At 37.2% G+C, this 21,880-nt stretch overlaps 1 protein-coding gene across 1 annotated transcript in view; it reads right to left on the bottom strand.

Moving 5' to 3' along the window:
- The window catches only part of LOC101745948 (metabotropic glycine receptor), a 130,600-nt gene that overhangs the window by 23,693 nt on the left and 85,027 nt on the right, over positions 1-21,880 (bottom strand). Inside the window, exons 4-7 of the mRNA XM_012688423.4 lie at positions 19,096-19,219; positions 4,577-4,720; positions 3,286-3,486; positions 1,051-1,229 (exon numbers count right to left, since the gene is read on the bottom strand). Of these exons, the coding sequence (XP_012543877.2) occupies positions 1,051-1,229; positions 3,286-3,486; positions 4,577-4,720; positions 19,096-19,219 (648 nt within the window). The remainder of the gene's footprint in view (positions 1-1,050; positions 1,230-3,285; positions 3,487-4,576; positions 4,721-19,095; positions 19,220-21,880) is intronic.

Genomic DNA, 21,880 nt, shown 5'->3' with positions numbered 1-21,880 from the left:
TCGCCCGGGAATTGGGCAAGTTTCCGGCACTGCAGTTACTTGGTGGGGTCGCACGTCAATGGCGTTTTAAAGTGCGCGAAAATTGGATAAGTCAGCTCAACGAGTTAATTGAGCACTTTTTAATTTTATTTATTTATTAGATGGGTGGACCTGGTGTTAAGTGATTGTGGTGGTAACCTAATTATGAAAATTATAATATTGAGAGTTTCATTTTTTTTTATTGCTTAAATAGGTAGACGATCTCACGGCCCACATGGTGAGTGGTTACTGGAGCCCATAGACATCTACAACGTAAATGCCGCCACCTACCTTGAGACGTGAGTTCTAAGGTCTCACTTGTAGCAGTACAATGGCTGCCCAACCGTTCAAGCCGAAACGCATTACTGCTTCACGGCAGAAATAGGCGGGGTGGTGGTATATACCCGTGCGGATTTATAATAGGTCCTACCACCTGTAATTACGCAATTTATAATTTTGCGGGTTTGTTTTTTATTACACGATGTTATTCCTTCACCGTGGAAGACAATCGTGAATATTCGTTAAGTGCGTATTTCATTACAAAAATTTGTACCCGCCTGGGATTCCAACACCGATGCATCGCTCGATACGAATCCACCGGGCGTCTTATCCCTTAGGCCACGAAACTTCAAAATTATTATTTTGACTATTTAATAAATATTTCGAATATTTTGACTATTATTGTTCTTACCGTTGACGTCGCCCAAAACACGTAATTACGGATCCTCCTGGTCCATTAACGGTGCTTTTAGGCACCACAAGCACCGGTCACCGTCCTTGTCGAACCCGTCGCTTGCGACAAAGGGCTCGACGAGCGAATTAACCCACAGACACAGCCCACAGAGTTTCTCACCGGATCTTCTCAGTGGGTCGCGTTTCCAATCCCGTGGTAGATTCTGCGAAGCACTGCTCTTGCTAGGGCCAGTGCTAGCAACACTCCGGTTTGAGCTCTGTGAGCTCACCTACACGTTAGGGTGAAGCTGAAATAGCCTCCCAAGGCTATCAGCATAGGTAGAAAAAAAAAGTTCTTACCTCCAAGTCTTTAGCATTAGGGCTCCATACGTTAAGCAGAAGCCTACTTCGCGCAGCCACACCCTGGCGGTGCAGGTCAAGACAGTCGGTCGTCCGTACATCACGAGTGTTGTGCAGTAAATGAGAAGAGCACCCAAAACTATGACCCTGAGGAGAGCAGGACTAGCAGCCCGGACCACCTAGAAGAAGTTTTATTTATAGGAGTGCTGGTTATCTTTGACATCTTGACTTTGGAAGCTGCCACTTAAATACGGAAACTATTTCATCTTTCACTTGCACCTTTTTGTCGTATTTACCGATATGTTTATTTCACTACAAAATTGTGTATAGACTGAGACATATGGTATTTGTACAAACAAGTACCTTGAGTAGAGGAGAATTTTATTCCTACTACAAAAAATGACTATAGTTAATAGGATTTTTCTTCCAACTGATACAACACTTTATTTACAGCACATAATCATTGTCGGGTAAAGAGCCAAACTATAAGATAATATTATGATAAATACTTTGATATCATTCCACTAAGTCTATTTACTACTCAACAAAGTTGTACCCAAATGAGTGGCTGGTATATAACCAAATTGCATCACCGCGAAAGAAACATTTGAAAACAAACCGTGTGCAGGGAGCACTTTGAATTTACTTTTGTTTATTGCTCTGCCGTGCTAGTGTGATAGGTATTACTACCTGAATACTATCAGACTCCTTGAGTCTAAGCTTAAGCTAAGTCTAAGTTAGAGCCAGGTCTAAGTTTCAAGTCACTTTTCATCCTCCTGGTTCCTGCACATTGCTGTTTCACGGTATAAATAGAGAGGGTGGTGGTGGTAACGGTGGGGATTCACAAGACGTCTTACCCCAAATTATTACGTTATTTGCAAATGTTTGCGGGTTTAATTATTATTCAAAACATTTTTTTTTATTGCCCTTGTAGGCAGACGAGCACACGGCCCACCTGATGGTGAATGGTTACCGTCGCCCATGGACTTCAGCAATGCCAGGGGCAGAGCCAAGTTGCTGCCTACCACAAAATAGAGGATGCGTTTTAAATAGAGGATGCGTTTTAAATAGAGGATGCATTTTGAACATTTGAAATGTTCGGATCTCGGTATTTGATATCTTGAAGTATCTAGATTTGTTTTATTACGATTGCATCTTTATTGTTAGTTTATATAGAATCCATTTCTGGGTCGATCGATAATATGTCGACAATATTAAAGTATTGAAGAAACATTCAATATGGTTTGATTTTGTTCCTGTAAAACATACGTGGATGTGTTGTAGCCATTAAATGTGTCAAAACATTTAAAGTCCCACGGCAAATTATTAATTTCCTGTCAACGTCAACCGCAATCATGAAATCTAATCGTACTCGCTCACAATGGAGCCTTGGCAGTTTGTATTGTACATATCGTTCCGCATATAAAGTGCTATTGCTTGTTTGTGCCAAAGTACCATTTACATATGCACTAATAATCTTTTGTAATGGGCCGCCAATAGGGGCGGCGATTCATTAATACCAGTGCTCTGTTGGGGAGTATGTAAGAGTCAAAACTATTAAGTAACTTTTCTGTCATCTTTGCCCCATTTAGCCCAGGCCTGTCAGTGAACGGTGATATGACCTCCAGCTTTTTCTTTTGACGTATTATCCGGAGCCTATTTAAATACACTTCAATCCAAAAATGCTGTGCTGATCAAACCGAGGGCCATTTTTCGCGGCAATCTCTCAATTATTTCTGGAACGAAGTTCCTTATGGGACGATGCGGAGGGGTACACTAACCGGGAAAAAACGTCCGTAACGTAAGATTTTTATTAGTAATGCACACAGTGTACGAATTAACTTTGTAATAACGTACAAATTAGTAATGCACACAGTGTATGACTTAACTTTGAATTACGTACAAAAAATAACATATTTTTTTATCATTCATTGACCACGATCTCAGAGCGTTCGTTTGCGCAATACGCTAACTCTTATGCTAACAACCGTGAATGAAGTGTACCACAATAAGTTCGCACGTCACCGAATGACCGTGGGTTGTTGCGAAGCCTCCAGTTTTATTTTCTCTATACCTCAAATAGAACTTAAAATTAATATTTTTATAATAAGGAACTTCGTTCCTATCCGGTGTCCCACGACACCACACATATTTTTTGTCTAACCTAGAATATCTATGGTTCAAGAGCCTAGCGTCCGTCTCATTTACGCAATTAAACATAAAAACCTTACTCACCCTGACATGGCCATATTTAATAGTAAAATAGACAATGAAAGGCAGACAAGAGATGACCAAGCAGGCCAGCGCGAAGATCGTGGTTCTGACGACCCAGTTGAGAGCGGCCACACACGGAGAGCCATCGGTGCAGGCCTCGCAGCCTTCAGCGCAAGGTAAGCATTCGTAGGCTTCTGTCTTCGAGTAGAGACTGCGTTGGTGCTGGGAGAAATAGTTCATTGATTTGTGACGTCGTTTTAAAAAAATGCACATTATATATTTTTTAATAGGTACGCTTTTATTAGCTTCAGACGTATGGGGGCTTGTAACGGAATCTTTTAACATGATTTTGACCCCCTTCAAAACGTCGTTGGTATAAAAAGACCAACAAAATACGTTTTTATAGAAAATCCAACTAAAAAATAGAAAATAAATTTGAATTAAAAATGGTGTAAGAAAAAATAATTTCATTGTAAAAAAAGCGTGAGGTGCATGGTATCAGTAGTTATAAATATTTTATAAACAGGTATGAGTAGTAGGGTTATTTTGATAATATGCTGAAAAGCACCCGGCGCTTTTTTACACTAAAATATTTTTTTCTTATAGTATTTTTAATTCAAATTTATTAAAATTTATTTTCTATTTTTTAGTTGGATTTTATATAAAAGCGTATTTTGTTAGTTTTTTTAAACTATTATTTATTGCTTGCTAATAACACTTCACGGCCGTATTTGAGTAGAATCAGCTTTTTTAGTTGGAAATCGTTGTACAAGTTCTGATTATGAGCAGTTATACACAGCACTGTGTGGCAGTTCACAACATCATTCAAAATTTACTGCTAGATTTTTGTTATACGTTGATGATAGCCGGTAAAAACGTTTGAGTTATTCCCTTAAAGAAGGTTCCCGTTTCATTATCCGAATAATAACCACGTCGCCTCACTAGTCCTTTTACGAGTCCTTTTCGTGTCTTACGCTACTGGTATCTTTTGATTGGTACACGAGTTACATTATGGATTAAATAGATAAGCGGATCTCTAGTTTTCTGGTGGTAGGACCTCTTGTGAATCCGTGCGAGTAGGTATCATCACTCTGCCTATTTCTGCCGTGAAGCAGTAATGCGTTTCGGTCTGAAGGGTGGGGCAGCCGTTGTAACTATACTGAGATCTTAGAACTTATATCTCAAGGTGGGTATTTACGTTGTATATGTCTATGGGCTCCAGTAACCACTTAATACCAGGTGGGCTGTGAGCTCGTCCATCCATCTAAGCAATAAAAAAAGGTTCAAAGTACAAGAGTCCTGCTCCTCTCACCAATAAATGTTTCTCATATTCCTCTTCAATGTCGCTGCCGTTATAGTACCTATTCCCGGCGGTAGTGTTGGGAAAATAGAAGCCGCGCTTGCAAACGCACCGATAAGAACCACGACGAAACCCCAGTCCGGGAATCGGAACGCACTGTAACAAAAATAATTAAATTTAAATCCATTGCCAATGTGTCATGCTTATGAATAGATACTACACCAGTGTATGAAATACATTTTGATTTTCCGATACGGAGACGCGATAGCAATAAATCATGGAAAATTGTAGTCTGCGTGATTACGAGTCTTAGATCGTTTTGAGAGTCCACACGAGTAGGTACAACTGCCCTACTTCTGCCGCGAAGCAGTAATGTGTTCCGTTTTTAGGAGAGGACTGCCGTTACAATGCGTAGCTGAGTTATATATTTTGGCTATGTATTTAATAAAAAAAAAATTTATTGCTTTTGTGACGATCTCACAGCGCACCTGGTGTTAAGTGGTTACCGAAGCCCATAGACATCTACAATGTAAATGCGCCACCCCCCTTGAGATATAAGTTCTAAGGTCTCAGTATAGTTACAACAGCTGCCCCACCCTTCAAATCGAAACGCTTTACTGCTTCACTCCAGAAATAGGCAGGGTGGTGGTACCTGTCCGCGCGGACTCACAAGAGGTCCTACCATCAGTAAGAACTGTAGGAGAGAACTGCCGTTACAATGCGTAGTTGAGTTATACATTGGTTATTTATTTATTGACATAGTACCTTGCTCTATACACACCTGTATTAGACTACGTATATAAATAGAAATTGACATGTACGCCGAGGCAGATCTGATAAAATTATTTTATAAAAATACACCGGACTTGAGAGGATTTAAAAAAAAAAAAAATTGGTGTCTGCTGTGCGCTTTTCTGTTGAAGTTAAATATAGACATATCCAGGCTGTCTGTCGGCTTGCGAATAACTTTTAATTAAAAACTGTGCTCATTTCTAAATTGTGAATGGAATGGACGGAGGCTAGCTTGAAACTGTATGCTTATCGTCTAATACAAGGTTATAAAGTTTAGAAAATGGCTTAAGTGTTTTTATCAACCAACCTGGTATTAAGTGGAAAGTCAAGCCTATAAAAATCGCAATAATGAGATGGTAATTTAAAAAAAAGAAGTAAGTAGTGACGTGTAATGACTCCGTACAAATGCATATATTGTACGGTTTGTTTTCAGTAATTTCTTTAGCGAATAATAAATATCCTGTAATTAATTCAAGTAATATTATCTTAGGAAACTGCTTAGCAACGGTGGATGAAAAGACAAGCTGATACTCAACACGTGTTTACATTATACTAGTGGTCCCGCAGTAGTCGAAATTCGACTATAGGTAATTAATTGAAATTATAAGTTTCAACATTATTATGGTCCTATTGTTACAGATTTCGCCAAGATTACACTATAGATAAATACTTGTAATATTACAGATAAACAATACTAACCTATTCTAAATTTGACTATAGACTAAGCAATAACAAAAGTTTGACAATAAACAAAGAGTAAATGTGTGTGTCAAATACATGGTAGTGTGTGTAATATTTTCTTTATTGATTTAATGTATCTTTTATACATTATTTAAAAAAAATATTAGCATTGTGCACTTCGTCTCTATATTCTCTATAAGTGTGGAAAATGTCATACTCCTCCGTCCGCGCAATTTTCGTAAAAAGGGATACAAAGTTTTTGCTTCACGTATTAATATATAGATAACCAATTCCTATTCATTTCGGAACATTATATGCTTTTACTGGTGGTAGGACCTCTTGTGAGTCCGCGCTCCAATTTTTTTTTTTTTTAAATCCTCTCAAGTCCGGCGTGTTTTATAAAATAATTTTATCAGATCTGCCTCGGCGTACACGTCAGTTTCTATTTATATACGTAGTCGTAATACATGTGTGTATACAGTAATGTACTGTGTCATTAATTACAAACTTTTTTACTTGTGGTAGAACCTCTTGTTTTTACTGGTGGTAGAACCGCTGGTGAGTCCGCGCGGATAGGTACCACCACCCTGCCTATTTCTGCCGTGAAGCAGTAATGCGTTTCGGTTTGAAGGGTGGGGCAGCCGTCGTAACTATACTTGAGACCTTAGAACTTATATCTCAAGGTGGGTGGCGCATTTACGTTGTGGATGTCTATGGGCTCCAGTAACCACTTAACACCAGGTGGGCTGTGAGCTCGTACACCCAAGTAAGCAATAAAAAAATAAAAAAATACTACTAATAAAAATGGGAATTTATTAAGAAGTGCTACTGACCACTGACAATCAGTAGAATAAAGTACAGAAATCCGAAAGTTTCCCCGTAAAACATTCAAATTATACTAATACCTTGTAATCTTGAGATGGATTTTTAATATAAATCTACCAACCTTAATGTGGTAACGGATTTAGAATCTTCGTGCCCTGTACAAAAGATTTGAATTTAAAAGACCTATTCAAAAAATGTTCATGTCATAATTCATGGCCGCGTAGGATGGATGTGATGTTTTCTAACGAAAAAAATCCATCACTGCTGCAGAATTAAGAGCCTTATAGCGTTCTCCGTAAGATTGTCTGTTCTTTGAACTTCAGTGCGAATTTTTGGTTTCTAAAGGTAGGTCATTTATGATAATCGTGAGTAATGCGTTACATTCCTTTTTTTGTTACATTTCTAGATCTGGATCTGAGAAGATTAAAAAGGGACTTACTATATACTGCAAAATATTGTTACTTTTTTATTTTTACTGCCTTTGTAGGCAGTCGAACATACGGCATAATAAAAAAAATTATTAAAATTTGCACTCCTTCTCTATAATATTCTCCATAAGTATGGTAAATTTCATACTCCTCCGTCCGCGCAATTTTTGTAAAAAGAGGTACAAAATTTTTGCTTCACGTATTAATATATAGATGGATATCCGATTCTGTTCCCCTTAGTAGAGATAATCCTAGTTTAGGGACATATGATCGTGTGTTATTTGTCCGCGATTATTTGTTTATCTTATTTTATTTATTCAGGAGTTTGGTGAAAGACTTTCAGGAATTCCGTTCTGGCACAACATGAATATGTCAGAGATCAAAGGCGTGTTTACGTTTGTAATAAAAACCTACCACAGCTAAGATACGAACGTGTATTCAGTATTTTCTTGCCTCCGAGCCAAAAGTCGCATCGAGATAGACAAATTAACGGCCTGTGAGATGGTAATCTGTAAACGTTGCCAATGAACCCTACATATTCAATTTCATTCCCTAAACCCATTAGCTTCCTGGCAGATTTTATTATTGGCAACATATTATTTAATTTGATAATTTCAGCTCAATCAGAAGTTCAGTTGTCGAGCCATTTCAGCGTCAGACGATGGCATCATAACTATTCCGTACCTGACGCGTCGTAAACATAAACCTGCTGAGTTTACGGACGTTAGCTCCCTGATATCCCATACAATTCTGTATTATTGCTACATACAGACTTGCCATTGTTTCCAATGTGTATATACGCTTATTTGTTGTGGCAAATAAACATACACAAGTTGATTTTAGCGAGTCTGGCAAATCGACAGTGGTATTTGACTTTGAGTCAAACAAATTCATCTTTCAATTCAACAAGGGACCTATCCTACTATTTTTGTTGTTGTGAATATAGTTTTATTTGGAACAAAGTTCCTAATGAGACAATGCGGAGGGGTACCCTAACCGGGAAAAAACGTCCGTAACGTAAGATTTTTATTAGTAATGCTCACAGTGTACGACTTAACTTTGTAATAACGTACAAAAAATAACATATTTTTTATCATTCATTGACCACGATCTCAGAGCGTTCGTTTGCGCAATACACTAATTCTTATGCAAAAAACCGTGAATGAAGTGTACCACAATAAGTTCGCACATTACCGAATGACCGTGGGCCGTTGCGAAACCTCCAGTTTTATTTTCTTTATACCTCGAATAGAACTTTAAATTAATATTTTTATAATATGGAACTTCGTTTCTATCCGGTGTCCCACGACACAACACATCTTTTTTATCTGGTTTTTACGCTGCAATCTTATTAAACATTGGCTGTGTGCTGTTGACCTATAGGGGAACCACTCCACCTCTTTCCGTGGGTGTCGTAGCACGAGGTCATAGTCGCAATTGTATTGTAATGTCCACCTTTAGAACGAGAACGCTTGACTGCTTGATGGCCGAAATAGGCAGTAAGGTGGTAGATACTTACCCTTGCGAGCTTACAAGACCCCTCATTACCAGAAACTCTTGTCTGGAAGTACGGCATCTTGTGAGCCCACACGGGTAGGAACGTTCTCCTTATTTCTGCCGTGAAGCAGTAATACGTTACGGTTTGAAGGGTGGGGCAGCCGTTGTAACTGTACTTGAGACCTCAGAACTTATATCTCAAGGTGGGTGGCGCATTTACGTTGTAGATGTCTATGGGGTTCAGTAACCATTTAACACTAGGTGGGCTGTGAGCTCGCATAACCATTTAAGAAAAAAAAGGGGTGGGGCAGTCATTGCACTGTAAGAACAGAGTATTAGAACTCATCTTCCGGGATGAGTGGCGGCATTTACGTTGTTGCTGGGTATGGGTTCGTCGTACTTTGGCCGTGAGCTCGTCCATTTGTGGTTAACTTACTTTACCTGGTGACCTAGCACTGAACCACTGACTTTTGTAGCACAGTTTTTCCTAGCATAAAAGTCAGGGAATATTGTTATTGTATACCTCATAAAAAAGCCATGTATTATTATACTAGTGTTAAGAATTCTTGTACGTGTTTGTATTTTAAGAGGTTTGAATATTATTTTTTTATAATAATAAATTTAATAATTTAAGAGGCTTGAATAAATTTACTGGTGGTAGGACCTCTTGAGAGTCCGCGCGGGTAGGTACCACCACCCTGCTTATTTCTGCCGTGAAGCAGTAATGCGTTTCGGTTTGAAGGGTGGGGCAGCCGTTGTAACTATACTTGAGACCTTCGAACTTATATCTCAAGGTGGGTGGCGCATTTGCGTTGTAGATGTCTATGGGCTTCAGTAATTAAATTAAGACCTGCTTTCCTTGAGTTCGTACCGAAGAAAAATCAATCGAATAAATACAGTTCTTATAAATGAAATAAAAGCGTTACACGAAACAAGCATCGCGACTGACTAATAATGTTTATAATGAAAACACTACGTGACGTCACGTTCAATCGAATCTCTCATTTCGTTTTCATGAATAACTTTAAGAAACATTAATGTATTTTGTATTGGCGTTATTAGTATTATACGGTTTCTCCGTATATTTGTTGTGTAAATAAAACATAAATTTCTGTCTGATTGCAAATTGAAATGGAAAATGGAATGAGGCTTCTTTTTCTCAAATTATTATAACTAGACGATGACCGAGTTTTGCTTGGCTTTGTTTTTTTTTTATAACGCCATCTTGTTGTGTCTTTAAAGCAACAAAAATAGTATTATTATTCGCTAATAGATGTCGGGAAGAGTCATAAACTTGATTATCGATAAAGTTGATTATTGAAAACACGAATAAAACAATATTTTTTGACAATAAATCGTAGCTAGATCGATTTATCGCCCCCGAAATCCCTTGTATACTAAATTTTATGAAAATCGTTGGAGCCGTTTCCGAGATGCAGATTATATATATACAAGAATTGCTCGTTTAAAGGTATAAGATTTGATTTTATGTATCGAGCGACCAATTTTGCGTCGTATCGAAATCACTTCGAAACTTCAAGAGTTCAATGTGCTTAGTAAAGTTAACTCAAATTTGTATGTAGTTGGAACAGCGCCCCTAGCGGCAAACGTAGGCAAACGTTCCAACTCTATACTGAGTTAACTTTTACGCTATCGAGAACGTTAAAAAGCTCGCACTAAGCACACCGCTTGCATGTGATTGTAAGAAAATTAAATCAAATCCTTCTCGAGCTAGGAATTTGTAAAAGTAATCATTACATACGTATCTTCACCGAGGAGTCGCAATTTTAGAAGACAAGGACATTCATATTGACATGCAAAAAAGATCTTACAGGCGTTGAAAGCTTTCGAACACGAGCTTTACTGTGAATGTCCTGAATAGCAAACGTTTCGTTGATACGACGCTCGGCTTAACGATTCCTATTCTAGAGAGAGCCGTTAATAGTTTATTATTTGCATATTAAGCCGCGCCTTAAGGAGCTTTTTATGAAAGCGCTGGGTTGCCTCTCGAAATATATTTAAAGAAAATCTTTGATGGTAAAGAGTACCAATACTTTGACTGTGCAGGCCGTTTGGTAGTTAATTAAGGACTCGTTAACTATTTCATTAAAGACACATTTACAAAAATGAGGTTTTTTATAATATTCTATATGCACTTTAGATAAAAAAAAACAAATAAAAATTAAGTAATCTATATATGTATAAAAATGGATTGCTGTTCGTTAGTCTCGCTAAAACTCGAGAACCGCTGGACGGATTTGGCTAATTTTGGTCTTGAATTATTTGTGGGAGTCCAGAGAAGGTTTAAAAGGTAGATAAATATGAAAATACTCGGAATTAAATAAATATAATAATTTTCTTTTCCCTTTGATGTGTTCCCCGTCGGACGGATTCTTTTTGTTTATTTTAAGTTTATTTTATACAAAAGTTTAGTTCTTTTATTTATCGATTGGGGCACTACAAAGTCAGCCGGGTCAGCTAGTCATCGATAAATATATTTAAATATAAATTTAAACTTATTCTAGAAGATTCTCGTAAAAACATTTTGTATGCGGCCGCTTGTTTTGCTTTTGTAATGGCACTGATAACATTCATGAATGACAGTTACAATGCTATCTACGGGTATACCGTTTTATCGTCTACTGAAATAGGTGATAAAGAAAAAAAGAAAATAGTTAAAACAAAAAATATATAATTACTGGTGGTAGGACCTCTTGTGAGTCCGCACGGGTAGGTACCACCTCCCTGCCTATTTCTGCCGTGAAGCAGTAATGCATTTAGGTTTGAAGGGCGGGGCAGCCGTTGTAACTATACTTGAGACCTTAGAATTTATATCTCAAGGTGGGTGGCGCATTTACGTTGTAAATGTCTATGGGCTCCAGTAACCACTTAACACCAGGTGGACTGTGAGCTCGTCTACACATCTAAGCAATAACAAAAAAAAGTTTACATTTACACACTACAATTGTGATTTCACGCACCGAGGTAAATGACGGCATTAGCGATGTAATGTCTGCGAGTTCGTCCATCCGCTTAGCCAAAAATCATCATCAATCAAAGGCCATTTCAATATTTTCCTAAACAAAAACACGCATCGCAATATCGGAACGGCACCTTAACGTTTCTTTGTCTTAAATAAATTTACGGAAATGTCCTTTAACATTCAGTTTGTCACGACCCGGCATCGGAGTACACAAACCGAGGAGGATTTTACGATACCATTTCCGGGCTAGTTTATCACATGCGGGTTTTAACGCGACGATTTTAACGCTTTTCATAATGTTATCACGCAAACCAATTCGCATTATTCGTTTAAAATATTCAACATTCTACAGGGTGTAATGATGGTAAATAATAACCGTTGCTCTTGGGCATAGATCAATCATGGATTACCGCTGAGGACTTCCTTAAAACGGAACTTGCAGACAGCACTCAAGGAATCATGAATAACGGTTACAATGCTTACTACGGGTATACCTACCGAAATAGGTGATAAAGAAAAAAGAAAATAGTTAAAACCAAAAAAATATAATTACTGGTGGTAGGACTTCTTGTGAGTCCGCACGGGTAGATACCACCACCCCGCCTATTTCTGCCGTGAAGCAGTAATGCGTTTCAGTTTGAAGGGTGGGGCAGCCGTTGTAACTATACTGAGACCGTAGAACTTATATCTCAAGGTGGGTGGCGCATTTAGGTAGTAGATGTCTATGGGCTCCAGTAACCGCTTAACAACCAGATGGGCTGTGAGCTCGTTCACCCAACTAAGCAATAAAAAAATCAATTAAGAATACATTTCAAAATTTAAATGTAAAATTCCAAAAGTAAAAAGTGTTTTTTTTAAAGACTGACTCGGTGGTGCAATAGTTAGAGGCCCTGACTGTTGCGCCTAAGGTCGTGGGTTCGATTCCCAAATCGGGCAAATTTTCGTGTAATGAGCAGGTTTGTTTGCTCTTTGTCTAGGTATTTATTACCTATATATGTTTCTATTTATTTAAAAAAACGTACATAACTACCCGTGTAACATATAGGTCTACATAAGTAACATCTATGTCCGTCTCAGGTGCATATAACACAGGGAATTCTAAATTGGGACCGGATGACCGTACCCAATCTGTTCTCAGTTATTTAGTATTTTTATTATTTAATATTGGACATCTATTTTCATCAAATATTCAGTTTCATTATAGATCAGTGATTTTATTACGATTTATGACTCACTTGCTAAATAAGGATTCAATAAGGAAGTGAACTAATAAAACCAATCAAACACGATCACGTACAAGACCATTAACAGCAACAAGAATTCCCGCCTCTCCGATCCGCACGCATCAACTTTTCCCTTATTTCCCCTTTTTTCCCTTCGAAAATAGATTGGCTCGATATCTGTTTCCGTGCGAAGTCGAAAAGTTTCTTGAAGATATAAAACAAATGCCAGATTCTCCACCGGCTATTTGTTGGATACAACCAGCTGTATGGAATATAAAGAAACGTTGCTCGCTATGATTGGTATTAGCAAACATCGACTTTGAGAATCGATTTAAATGAAATCGGTAAAAATCGATTTCGATTTACTCTATCTATTGATAATTATACATATAAAAACAAGCATTCGATGAAATTAAAAGGACAAACCAAAAATAGATTAATGGTAGACGAACCAGACCAGGAAAGTCGAAGAAGAATGACAGAATTTGCTAATTAAATTGATTTTTCTGAAGATGGATCAGCAAATGGTCCACCTGATTATGGTCAAAGTTATTCGTGATCAGGGGTAATATCGGTAAGAAAGTCAAATATTGTCCGTCTCTGTCAAACCTCGTTTGAAAAATGTCTCAAAAATAACTCTCATGCGACACCGTAGAAAGTAAAGATCGGACACTGCTCTATGGCCCATAGTGCGATGGAAGATCTTAGGATCATCTTAAATTATTTCATAGACAGCCCTCTGAGGTATTGCGATGAAACCCAAAGAGAACCAAAGCAGGAGACTCAAAGATTCCCTTGAGTGAAATATCGGTATTTAATAGGCATAACACGAAAATCAATCATTCGGTTCAAGGGTTGCCACACTTCTTAGATTATTCAATTGGTCATATAATTTGTTTGCGGCAGACATATATAGTACGACGGTACCTAGTTGTGAGATTGCAGCGCATATTTTCTCCGGTTTTTGTGAGTCGCATACTATCTTCTATTTTTCAGCTCACATATGTCCACTGCTGGGAATAGGCCTCCACCAAGCCTCACCAAAACGATCGGTCCTGCACTGCCCACATCCAGCGGTTTCCGGCGAGCTTCAATAGGTCCACAATATGGGAGGCCTTTACTCACTATAGTCCTTGCTACATAGAGTCGTATACACTCGTTATTTATTGTCATTACAGTATTTCCGACGCTTCCAATACTGCACAGTTTTCGTGGTCGCAATTGAATCATCACCCGAGACTAAGCCGTAATTTAAATTGAGCAATAACGTTACGCCAGTAACAGTACCGCCATCTATCGCCAAATAGCCAAACGAATATCGAAGGATCTAGTAGCATCTAGAACGCTCGAGAAGTACAACGCCATCTATTGTCAGACAGCGAAAACACACAATACTCGACTTGTGTTGAATATTCTCGATAATTCTAGGAATTCCGTGTCGACTATAAAAGCGTTGCAGACATGGCACGCAGTCAATTAGTAATCGGAACTCCTCGAACCGAAACAGAGAACGGATTACTTTAATCGAATTGAGAATTTTAAAGTGTTTGTGAAGTGTTATAAGCGTTGATACAGTTTTAATTAGTTCTTCGATAGAATTTTATTTATCCCGAACCTCAGCGCGTAATAATAACTTAGTTCAAAACCAAAAAAGCATAAAATTTTATCCTAGTAAAAAAAGAGGCATTTCCGATTCGTTTGACACATAAGCTGTTTGACGATCGCAAGGGTAAAACTTTTCTTTGGAGAGGCCACAGAAAAGTTTCAGCCTTGTCGTAAATATTTGTTCGAGGTTCCAGAGAGCGGGCTTTTCATAAATAGTCAAATAAGGCCGGTTGCCGCTACACACGATATATCAGGGCCAATAACTTTAACCTTGGTAAAACTGGATAGCAGTGCCACAGTTTAGAAGACTAAACGAAATATAACGAAATATCATGAATGTTTGGCTGTTTACATGTTTATTAGGCTGGCGTGTGAGATTTTTTAATAAATATTTTTACTCTCAGCAGTATTATAATATAGTTATATTAGACAGTTGATTTTTCGTTATTAAACTAATGTTATCTGTGCTTTTCTATTGAAATGGAAATTGCAAAAAAATAATAATCTGTAAGGTATAATTCGGTCGGTATTCATTCATGAGTCACGCGAAAATTAATAAATGTATTTTGTTCGAAGTCGCCTTGAAGCGTTACTGACTCTTAAATAAAATACAATTAAATAAAATAATGAATGGGACAATTCGTATTAAATTTTTTTGTGTCTACCTGCGACATAAAAAAAAACTATGTAGCTACCGCTGTATTTACTCTGCAAATTGAATAGCTTGTATAAAAATAATGTAACAAACGATTTGGATCGGGCATTATCGTAAACTAACGGAAAACTCTATTTGACAGTGGCTTAGTGAAATGTCCTGTTATATCGATGTATTTTGGTTGATAATAATATAGTGATGAATTTTACTGATTTGTGGTAATATGGTAATTGAAGACATGAGTGGATGAAGGGGATATGATACAATTTGTTAATTTTGAGGAAACGGACAACAAACTTTTGTTACTTATTTTTGAGATACTATGCGTTTGTGGCTGTTATTTTTATTATTTTAAACGTGAAATTATAGTAATTTCATTTCTATACCAATATGGAGGATATTACCGTTTGGAATCATTTAAAATTAAGCAACACGCTATGTGCCCATGTCACTTTCATTCAACGTGTTAATATTTTTTATTTTAACTCCTTCATCACAAATAATTTCTAAAGATAGCCTTTAAGCCCTGAGTTTTAATGTCTAATATTGTTTATAAGCACATAAAACCTTCATTCGATGTAAAAACTTAAAAATCTTAATAATGGTACTTATTCCCTTCATCCACTCATGTCTTCAATTAATTATGCAAGCCTCTATATTTGTTAGTATAGTTCGGGCTATAACGTTGCATGATGTATTTTCTAGAATCTTCATAATGGAAAATAGCATGTTTAAGATTTCCCCTTCTCAATATTAAAAACTCTAATATAATTAACGGGTTTTTACTACGATTTTTGACTTCAACGCGTCTCTGATATTTTCTTTTTAATGCAAACGCCATGATCGTAATATGTAGACTGAAGATAGTGGGTGGAATTTTAGGAACAGACACAGATCTTCCTTTCTGCCTTTGTACATAATTTTCCTATTACTCTGTACTGTGTCTTGTTTTCTGTGTGTACATAAATAAATAAATAAATAAATAAATAAATAAATCTTCCTGGACCGTTTTTGCTGTTACCACCGGATATTCGAGGTTGTCCGGTGTGACATTACGTGAGTCACTTAGGACGATTTTTCAAGACACTTTGAGAACGAAACCTAATACTGTATTCTGCTCACTAATACCTAAAGCCATTACCTTATATAGATTGGTTTCTCAGATTAGCAAATGTATATGGCTTCCGGATGAATTGAATTATGTTAGCTATTAGATTGGTACAGTTTTAATGTTCTCATCTATATATATAAAAATGGATTGCTGTTCGTTAGTCTCGCTAAAACTAGAGAACGGTTGGATCGATTTGGCTAATTTTGGTCTTGAATTATTTGTCGAAGTCCAGGGAAGGTTTAAAAGGTAGATAAATATGAACATGCTTGGAATTAAATAAAAATAACAATTTTGTTTTTCCTTTGGTGTCCCCCCCGTCGAACGGATTCCTTTTGTTTGTTTTAAGTTTATTTTATAAAATAGTTTAGGTCTTTTATTTATCGATTGAGGTACTAAGAAGTTTGCCGGGTCATCTAGTATCAAATAAAGTTATATTCTGTAATAGGAAATAGCTCGCTCAATATTACTAGCTCTTCATTACTGCTTATCAAGAAATCTGTTTACTTGTGTACATAAAATTGAAACCCTTTTAATTAAAATATAACTCAAATTAAGGTATCCTAATACTGGTTCTAAAAATTTCCTCCGCGTTTCTATCTCAGGAAAATCAAACATCTGTTGTTGGTCTTCAACCAACAACTTTCCATAATTTGATTTCTTTGAATAATTTTCGATAAGAAATGGTGTTCTTCAGAAACACAAAGAAAAATGAACTCTATCTCGAAAACCTACAATATCTTTTCAAATGTCTTAAATAAAAGACTAACAAACAACTCAAATCAAAGGCTAGAAAACAGAAGAAAAATTCTTCAAGTTCATTTGCGAAAAGCGTTTCAAGTTCACGGGAAATTGACCCTTATTTGTATATGCAGGTGGTGTGAAATTCCTTTCGAGGATCGTTGACATCAAAGACCCTGCCGTTTGCGGATTCACGCAAGCTGCCAGCGATATTTGTGTTGTGGCCATGAAAAGAGCGACAACGTGATAAAGTATTATTAAGTCCATTACGTCCGCGTCACACTTCTTTGGTTTTTTAAGGTATAGTTCTGACGTATTCAATTTAGATTATTTTCATTATAACTTAGACTTTTGTTTTATTTTAGAATAATGATGTAAAGACATATTTTAGGTATTTCAAAGGATAGTATTGCTGGCGTTCTAGACTTTTTCAATCACCGTCTTATTAGTCAGAGATATTATCGTTTTTTGCACATGCGGATGAAAAAGTACCCATAACCTATTAACTACTGATGTCGACACAAAACTAACAATATAACAATGACCCCAATATAGACCTCTTTTATATTGGGGTTTATTTATATGTATATAAAATATATAATATATACCTTTTTTATATTTTCAAAATTAGCTATTGCAGTAATTCTCGGTATTGTGTACTCGCTCGAGTATGTACATATAAATAGCCCGTTTGTTTCCGGGTTAGTAATGCATTCCAAAGCATAGAAGTAGATCTTGCTTTCGACCATCAGTATAAGCGGGTATTTTTTTAATTTTTTTATTGCTTAGATGGATGGACGAGCTCACAGCCCACCTGGTGTTAAGTGGTTACTGGAGCCCATAGACATCTACAACGCAAATGCGCCACCCACCTTGAGATATAAGTTCTAAGATCTCAGTATAGTTACAACGGCTGTTCCACCCTTCAAACCAAAATGAATTATTGCTTCACGGCAGAAATAGGCAGGATGGTGGTACCTACCCGTGCGGACTCACAAGAGGTCCTACCACCAGTAAGTTACCAGTAATTTGTGGCATATTGATGGCATAAAAGTGTCCAGTCGAAGCCAGTGATATCAAGCACTTCCAATTTTTATCAAAAAGAGCTTATTTAATGGCCAAAAAACCTTATCTATGTCTGAGAGCACGTTCATGAGACACCTCTTATCTATTCCTGCCGCAGGGAGCACTTTACGCATGAATTCCTGCGTTAAAGTCTACAACCCATCGAGCTTAAACTAAGTTTCGGTACGAGCTTTTGAGTGTTTGACAGATTCCCGCGACTTAGGAACAGATAGGCAGAATCTTGAAATGCAATACTGTTTTCGAAGGCTTCGATGAATCGTACAAGTAATTTGAAAACAAATGCACGATTTAAAAATAAAATATCTTTAAACCTAGACCGATATAATGTGAGCACTGCAGAACATTCTGGTCTTTTAGTTAGAACAGTGTGACATTTGTTTAATTGATAATGCGACCTTATTTCGGAAGGTGTACACTATGTATGTACACCAGCCAGATGGTCAGATCTAGCAAGAGAAGCACTTGATGGTAGTCTGTACCATGCAGTCCTTGCCACCCATGATCGAGCACAGTGGAAGTACGTCGCATGTGGTCGCGATCCTCAGTAGTGTAGGAACGATATAGAAGAAGAAGACACTATGGTAAGTATACAGCCTGCTAGTGAGTGCTCACCGTCGCTCATGGAAATCGGTAATACCAAAAATGCTGTCAAATCGCTGCATGGCTCTCTTTTAAACTCTTTTAAACTCTTACTTTTCGTAGAAGATATGCGATGTCGCTCGAGGAACACTAAAACCAGTTTCATTCCGCTGCAGGATGGGAAGTTGCAAAAATGATCTCTTGAAATGCGTTAGCAGTAATTTGAAGAAGCTGGGATCCCATACTAGTAAAAAATCCTTAGTACTACCACAAAACAAACTACAAAGATCCTCTAACCTTCGAAGGTCTAATCCTATTATCGACTTACTTCCGTAGTTTTCTTCTTGCATTTGTCGGTCCCAGCGAAGATGTTCAGCTGTGTGGAGCCAGACCTGATCGGGCACTGGTCTATATCTACTCTCCGGAGGTCGATGTCAATACCGCTTGTTCCCCTGTGAAGATAACAAAAAGAAATTCAAGTTATTGTTTTGTTCCAACAGGCAAGCAAACATGCGGTTTACGGAAACGATTCCCTGTCAATGACAATGTTAATACCTTCTTCATCATTCACAGGTCTAAAGCTAGTTTTAAATTTATGATATAATTGTGCTTTCTATTCTTTATTGCTACATTGTCTACTGCTCACAGATTCTAGCGTTTTTTAATCGTTAGTAATGATTTTGTTCATTGTTTATATATTTTTACAAACCCTTCTTCACTTGAAGTACCTATGTGCGTGATTTGTATTTGGGTTTATGTTCCTTTTTCTCAACTTATCTCAATGTAAATCTATGCTTACGGAGCTTTAAGCCTTACACAGCACTAAAGGGGAACGGGGGGACTGAAAATCAGAGCTTTTCGTTGCAACCATTTCAAACAGCATCAGCTGAGCTACCGGCTTTTGCAATTTCTGAAGAGCTTTAAGTGTATTTTGCGCGAAAGGGAATAAATTATCTTAGCATATCTTTATTTATTTAAAAAACAGAGTTCATATGGTATTATTTAGGTAAGCGTATAAAATCTCATTAAGATCTTGTGTATTTTACTCGCTGAAGAAAAGGCAATGTAAAAATTTTAAGAAACTCTGCACGTGTTAGTATCGTGTCACCAATATCAGAGTATAACCTCGAAATCTGTCCAAAAACCGTTTCACGCTGAACCGACCGACATTAAAAGTCAGCGCCGAGTTCCATAAGTGGCGAATTAATCTTGTCACTAATCACCGAATTGTCAAAGCGATTGTTCACGGGATTTCCGTGTAAGCCTGCACCGAGCTCCGACCAGACCGTTCGTCGGGCAGATTATGCAAATAACATCCCCCGCAACGGATAGTTAGACTTGTCGGACTGGACCCCGAATTAATTCTGAGCTTCCTCTAATTACAGCATTAGTCCAAAACGTCTGGTCTTGCATTTAGCTAATTTTCAACTATTTAAATATGCTCTGTTAATTGAAAGTACTTTTAACAATGGTAATAATAATATGGAAGCTAAACGTGGACCTTAACAAAAACATGACCAATAAAATTTCCATTCTCGCCGGATCTTCTCAGTGGGTCGCGTTTCCGATCCGGTGATAGATTCTGCGAAGCACGGCTCTTGCTACGGTTAGTGTCAACAACGTCGTCAAGTTTGAGCCCCTTGAGCTCACCTACGTGTTAAGGTTCGCCGAAATGGCCTCTCAAGGCTATCAGCTAAGGTAGGAAAAAAAAAGTTAATAGACGTCCAATATGGGATATGGGACTGACGCGAACCAAGGGACAATATTTGATAGCAAATTATCAGGGAGGAGGCTTGTCGTAAAACTCATGTCAGATCCTCATGCAGAATGAAGAGAAAATTCTGCCACATGAAATAAAGACAAAAGAAGTATGTTTATCAGTTTTCGGTACCCATACTACATGAAGTCGTAGTTTGTGGACAGAAGACCGTGGGTGATTTGTTCCCGGTTTCTTTTTAATACAATCACACTATAAGCGTTCGATGTTTGGTGATGCTGAACATTGCGATTTAAATGAATATGATAAAAACGAATTTGATGAAACCCCCACCCCCCGAGTAAACACGGGGGTACCGAATTCAATTATCGTGTGGTTTCATTTATTATTTAAAATGTATTATATAATACACAGTAGTAGTACATTACGAACGAAATCACAATGCAAACCATTAATTTGAAACTCTAGGCTGAACCTGATGAGGCGAATTTTAACCAAACAAGCAAGTAACAAAAAAACTATTTTTAAATTCAAACTGTTTCTGTTTTAAATGGCCTATTGTATAGAAAACAACTCACAGTGATAAAAAAAAACACACACACACACACACACCATCACGACCACACAGACACGGAAGAGCATAATATCATTAGCATTTGTAGTGAAAGAAAGTCTTTAATTTTTTTGCAAACCTTTCATTAGCTCATTTAATTCCAATTTTTACCATTTTCACTTTGATATGAAACAGAGTTTGCGATGATTTATCAAAATATATTTGACATGTATGTCTGTGACTTATATTTCACTTAATTATGTTATTAATAAGCGATAAATAGAAAATTAAATTTTAGTAGGTTAAGATAAGCTGGTAGGCAGTGCACCAGACACCAGCTATCTGAATTGAGGCAGAAAGTTGAATTGCTAATTAAATTAAAAACCGAAAGTCCCAAATTAAAATCCTCCTTGATTTAAAACCAGTTGAAGAACACTCACAAAATCGAAAAACATGGCACAACAAGAAAAAAAACTATTACGTACCATTATACATTTCCCATTTACACCAAAGCACTTTTTTTGCCGGCAATACGATAAACGAAAACAGCATTTTCTTTTAGTCGGGTTTCTGTTTTTCAATTCCGTTGCATTCGTTATGTCTCTGAATTGTAAAATAGGTATCGCGTGCGCTTTTTGAAACAAAAAAAAATATAAAAAAAAATATTGCCGTGACTAAATTAAATACTGAATCCGATAGAAGCAAGCACATGCATATGTATGTATGTAGATAGAAGACTCTTTATTACGCAAACAGCAAAGTGCAAGGACGGATTGCACGTCTAGTGATTTTTTTCGTGGTAGTGAATGGAAATAAAAATTAAATACTGCTAGTAATAGGTAC

This window comes from Bombyx mori, chromosome 5, assembly GCF_030269925.1.
Source record: "Bombyx mori chromosome 5, ASM3026992v2".
NCBI classification, from domain to species: Eukaryota; Metazoa; Arthropoda; class Insecta; order Lepidoptera; family Bombycidae; genus Bombyx; species Bombyx mori.
This window is presented reverse-complemented; position numbering and strand designations above follow the sequence as displayed.